This window comes from Triticum dicoccoides, chromosome 1B (genome assembly GCF_002162155.2).
Source record: "Triticum dicoccoides isolate Atlit2015 ecotype Zavitan chromosome 1B, WEW_v2.0, whole genome shotgun sequence".
In the NCBI taxonomy this organism is placed as follows: Eukaryota; Viridiplantae; Streptophyta; class Magnoliopsida; order Poales; family Poaceae; genus Triticum; species Triticum dicoccoides.
Genome location: NC_041381.1, coordinates 587726503 through 587732087, shown reverse-complemented (window position 1 = coordinate 587732087; position 5585 = coordinate 587726503). Strand labels below are relative to the sequence as shown.

Genomic DNA, 5585 nt, shown 5'->3' with positions numbered 1-5585 from the left:
AATTCAGACGCTTTGCGGGACGTGGGAACCGTAACAGAAAATGCAGCACATTCTTAATTTCTTCCCCAACCTGTCGTCCACACCCATGCATGATTGTCCGTGCATCGAGTCTCCATTATAAGCCTAGGTTTCGCGATGGAATTGTGCATGTTCATGTCCATCCCTTCGAATGATTATTGCTCAGTGAAATACAAAGAAAAGGCTGAGCTTCTGTGCAACTCCCTTCTAATCATGTTTCACTTTTCTTTCCTTGTACGCAAAGAAGGAAAGCAAAGCCAGGTTGGTTGAGCAAAACGAAAAGAGGCCTGCACAAAGGAGTAGAAGGTTATGATGATTGCTTCGCTGGGTGTTATTCGTATGTATAATCCCTCTTTAAGTTTTGCTATCTTTTCTTAACACAGTACAATTGTATATGCTAACATACAGGTACACCCCCATGACGCAACCCTATGAACATCTCCGAAATAGCGAGTCAACATAATGTTATTGATGAAGTCATCACATGCACCTCATAGTCGACAGAAAAATACGTACACCAATATCAAGTTTAGAACTTGGACCCTGGTGAACTGGTTTCACCACAAGGAACCTCATCTTAATTACGCTCAGTTCGCATTAAGTTTGCTGCTAGTTGTAAACTTGTAACGTTTGAACACAAATCAAACACGTTGGGAGTCCATGGCTATTGGACGCACCCAATTACAGACAGTCATATACGTAATTTGTTCCCACAAAAAGAAACATGTAATTTGTTCTACTGGTTTGGATGGCAGTGCAATAGAATATATATGTGTATGAGTTATGTATTCCTTTGTTGCTCGGTTTATTTACTGATTGAGTTTTTACCTGGTTAGGCCTTCATGTAACTACTCGAATATTTGATTTGATATACTTTAATAACGATGGTTGTTGCATCAGCTGATACAGAGTCCAGGGTTTAACCTCCTCCTCAGAAAAGGAGAAAACATTAAGCTGTCACAAGGCTGAAATATAAGTAAGCAAATGATATGTGGACGTTTTTCCTCAGACTGAAAAACTGCCAGTGTACTAAAAATCTACTGCTCGATAATTATACATTTTGTACAGAAGATTTCCAAAGATCCAAAAATATACAACAGGAACTTTAAACTTTACCAAAAAGAGGAAATTACATATGTGCTTCATCTATCATGGGCAGTATATATATCCGTCTATTGAAGACTAGTGCGATCGACATTGTTCCTTCAAAAATGAGCATCCAGTGTGGTTCCTTCCTAGTCCCCATTCCCTACACCGAGGAGCGTAGCTTCGTCGGAGTTGCCATCTCCTCCGTGCTGGCCATGCATGCTCAACAATGGCGTTGGGGTGGTTGCCGAGGCACGGAAAGACCTCGCGGACCCGACGAACGCCCGGTCCTGCTGGCCGACCTCCCTGCAGACACGGTCCAGAATGGCGACGAAGTCCCTCGCCACAATGAATATCCTCAGAGGGCGCGCCTCCTCTTTCGCCGTGTTGCCGTGGAAGTAACCGGTGATCTCCTTCACTCTCTCCATGGCCTTCCTCTCCTCACCCCTGACCTGTCTGATCCCCTGCTCGGCTTCCATGAGAAAACCACGCATCGCAGCGAAAAAACCCTCCCCCTTCCTGCATTGCTTCTCGAGCAGAATCACCGACGTTATCTTCCCAACGCCGGCCTCAAGCTTGGAGACATAGCCATGCAGCACGTCGAAATCCATTGTTGCCGCCTTTTTGACGTTTCCCAGCTCACTGCTCAGCCCGGACACGACCTTCAGGCCATGCTTACGGAACTGTATGTGGTTTTCTGCGATTTCATCGGATTTTTCGTCCTCTGACCGGGCGATTTCTTGCACGGCAGAGTGTAGCAGGGTGGTTTTGCCATCGGCGCCTTTGACGTCTGCTAGTTTAAGGAGGGTGTCGAGTTTGGAAGCTTTGGGTTCGCTCCAATTTGTGTCGATATTCATTCGGTTCCCGGTTCTCAGCACTGCTTCGAGTAGTTTTAGGAACAATCTGCTGCCTTTCAAATCATCACAAGCTGCCTGAAAAACAAATGAATAATCAGCCACTAAAAAGTGACATTGCAGGCCTTGGTAGTACTATATGATACTGCAAAAAAATGGTAATCTCCAAATTAGAAATAATCTTGTCATGCACCATTGCGAAATTTTCAAGATGGGTGGAAAGGTCAAAAGTGATCAAAAATCAAAATTCAAACTTGTTGTGTTTTACCAATGAAAATGAATTAAAATGGGCAAAGATGATCAGACTTGCTTGGCTCGGTTATTAGCGGATACAAGCCACGAACACTGTGGAAGACGGTGTTCAGTTTCATATTGGAACCGGAGGCAAGGCATATTGGTTTCAGGCAGAAAGACAATATAAAACTTGAGTGCGGCGATTCACAATTAGAATACTAGTACAAAATGAACTGGAATACCTCAATTGTTTGAAAACATTTTCTCAGGTACGTTATTTCATTCTCAAAATTTGCTTGGTATAGCATTGCGTCAATTCGTTTGAAGGCGAAAGGTATATCAAGAACTGCTTTAAGAAAGCACTCCACCGAACCAAGTTTAGATGATTCCCCGGTAAATTCTCTCAGTTTAAGTTCTTCCTCTTTGGTAGGAGCCATCTTTACTAAAGTCTCCAAAAGTTCTGCCCCCAAACATTCACCATTACCTACTTAAAATGATGGTAGGAACACAATATTGTTAGTAGAATTTTAACACTGCATAACTTTACATGGCTGTGTCAGCTCTCAGAGTAATGAGCCAATTAAAAGAATTCTTATTGAAAGGGAGTGGAATGCATTATAAATTTGAATGCAACCTTTTTTTAAGAATTCCTAAATGGTGTGCCTACTTCTTAGTGAGATTTATCCATTGAATATTAACTCGTTAGCAATATATAAAAAAAAGAAAGATAGAAGACTAGCATAGGAAAAGATATGAGCTCTTTAAGATGGAATAACTTACCTCTGGAGAGGCAAGTGTTCTTTTGAACCCTCACCATTGATTTAGGCTATTTGTTTCGGATATCAATAATATAACCGGCACTTTCATGTTAATACATCATAAAGAAATTCACTCGATGCAGAGGCCGGTGGTTATCCTCCTTTTCGAAAAACATCACAACGAAAAAAGGAGAGGTGATTATAAATATTTATTATCCTTGCAAACCGTGATCATACATGCCATCTTGGACACCACTGGGAGCATGATGTAAATGTCAGCTACATTTCACTGTTTATATTATAATTTTATCCCGCAAAAAAAAGTATGTTCTGTTTTTGAAAGTTCTATCTGTGTACATGAAATCAGGTACAAATATTTCCTTATAAATAACCTAGGTGACCAATTACGCCCTAGGAGGTAACTCAAGACCATGAGATCACCGCAAAAGAACGGTCCATAATCAACTGGACCACCTTGAAATTTCTCAAGACAAATGCAAAAATAAAGCATTTGCGCAACTTTTTTGACTTATTAAAAACCGTGCAGCTTCTCCACCGAATTGCACAAATTTCTTTCTGCAACTTTAGTCCGAGCCGCGTGAAACTAGGTCAAAAACAAAAATAGAATTGAAATTCATAGCCAGACATAAACCAAAATTCCGTGCACAAATCACATAGCTCTTTCCAAGATATATCCAGATGACCAATTTCAAGTAAATAGTTGCTCACCATTTAACAGTGCCTCCGAGACCTCATCAGGCGTGACATTCAGCGCACGCATCAGGATGGCAATGCTCTGTTCCTTCTCCGGGTCAAGGACCCTCTCCTCCCGCCTAAGCTTCGTCGACATGCCACCTTTCCTCGATGTGTCCCTAGCTGCCACACTGTTCATGGCGAGCACCTCGATCATGTCCTCATCCGACCTGCAAGAAAAACTGTTGTGAGATCCACAGGCCCAACAAAACGACACAAAAATCCTGCATCTGGTCTGCCATTATAATATGCATCCTTAACTGGAAGGAGTTGGACTTGAGCCTGTCCCAGGCCATGTCGCGGTCATCGGAGCTCGCGCCGCCGCGGACTCCCTTTTCCCGGTGCAGCGGCTTCAGCCTCGGTCGGGCTCCATCATTACCGTGCGTCCGCGTGCTGTCCCCGTCGTCAGTTTCTTTCATGATCGCCATGGCGGGCGCCGCACGCACGGCGATGCTGGGATCCTCTGCTCGGACCGGGTTGAGTGACCGGCGCATGGATAGTGCGTTGTTGAATGCTTGTGGCTGCGGTGGCGGAGGGTTGGCAGTCCCCGCCGAGAACCGGGTGCCCGGCGGCGTGCGGCGGGACCGTTGTGGCGGAGGAGCGGGAGGGGGCGCGGTGATGGAAGCAGAGGCGGCCGGGGTCGCGGGGAAGAAGTCGCTGGTGAGACTGGGCAGGCTGCGGCGCGAGGGCGTGGTGGTGCGTGCGCTGGAGCTGGACGCGCTTGCCTCGGTCCATGTCCCGCGGGCCTCGGCGCCGCCGGAGCCGGACCCCGCCGAGTGCTGACCCGGCGTGTAATACGGCGCCTCCTCCTCGGACGAGCCCACTGCCGCGGCAGACTCCCGCCGCAGCGGCGGGAGCGGGCGGAGCTCCGGGCTCGGGACGGTGTCGACGTCGTGGCAAATGCCCCGCCGCGCGCGTTCGTGCCGGGTCTTGCGGTAGTGGGAGGCCGTGGAGGAGCTGGCCACAGCGGCGTTGGGATCCGACGACCCCGGGACGTGGGCATGGCCGCCGGGGTGCTCGGGGACGCGCGGCTGGACCGGGTGGCGCGGAACGCGGCCGGTGAGGAGGAACGCGGCGGCGAAGGCGAAAAGGGCGAGAAAGGCCGCGGCGGCGGCGGATGCGACGACTATGGCGGCCTTGGAGGTGCCTCCGCCGCCGTGGACGCGCGGGGCGGGGCTTCCAGGGGACGAGACCACGGCGGGGACGGTGCTGGGCTGCGGCGGCGCCGGGGTGACGACCGTGTCGGGCGGGGCTGGCGTGGAGGGGTCGGAGCTGAAGCCCGGCGAGGGCGGAGCTGAAGCGGGCGGGGACGGGGGCGGGGTCCACTCGATGGGGAAGAGCGGCTCGTGGAGCAGCCGCCGGACGTTGCCGTCGGCGGCCACTGCGGCAGGGAGGAGGAGGGGGGTGAGAGTGAGGAGCAGTGCCAGGGAGAGCGGCATTGGCGAGTAGGGGAGACGAGAGAGCTGTGTGCCGCGCCGGCCAGCGAGGAGGAGCTTCGTTTTGTGGAGACGGCCGGGTAGAGGTGGTGAAGAGTGGGAGTGAAGCATGGAGGTGCGAGCAAGGAAGGAAGGAACAAAAGGAGCGTTCGAGAGAAACTTCTCTCTCACGTCACGTGTAGCATAATTCTTTCCTGTACATGCAAGAAGAACATACTTACTTGGGATTGAGATTTTCGACCGAATGATGTGGTGCCTTTTTTTTTCAATTCAACATAGTATAATCATAGAAGCTTACATACACGCAAAAACACTCATCTTAAGTCAAAACGTACAATATCATATCCCTACAAGCACCCCTAAAAAAATTTATCCCTATAAGCACCTTTGAGATGGTGAGCCGGCATAACATCTTCTTCATTTTTCATTTCTGGATTTCATAGTAA

The 5585-nt window shown here is 48.8% G+C and overlaps 1 protein-coding gene across 1 annotated transcript; it reads right to left on the bottom strand.

Annotated features, from left to right (window-relative positions):
- Positions 1–1045: 1045 nt before the first annotated feature.
- LOC119348928 (formin-like protein 4) lies at positions 1046–5225 on the bottom strand. The gene is made up of 4 exons (XM_037616931.1): positions 3965–5225; positions 3680–3873; positions 2435–2676; positions 1046–2036 (listed from the first exon to the last, which is right to left on the bottom strand). Exons 1-4 carry the CDS (start codon positions 5140–5142, stop codon positions 1254–1256), a joined length of 2397 nt encoding a protein of 798 aa, XP_037472828.1. The 5' UTR covers positions 5143–5225; the 3' UTR covers positions 1046–1253.
- Between the last annotated feature and the right edge of the window lie 360 nt (positions 5226–5585).

What these genes read in the sequence shown, in the direction of transcription:
- LOC119348928 (XM_037616931.1), bottom strand. Translation starts at nt 5,142, where the DNA reads ATGCCGCTCTCCCTGGCACTGCTCCTCACTCTCACCCCCCTCCTCCTC. An exon ending in CTCGGAGGCACTGTTAAATG is followed by an intron (nt 2,677 to 3,679) that starts GTGAGCAACTAT and finishes CATTTTAAGTAG; the next exon opens with GTAATGGTGAATGTTTGGGG. An exon ending in AATGTTTTCAAACAATTGAG is followed by an intron (nt 2,037 to 2,434) that starts GTATTCCAGTTC and finishes TTTGTTTTTCAG; the next exon opens with GCAGCTTGTGATGATTTGAA.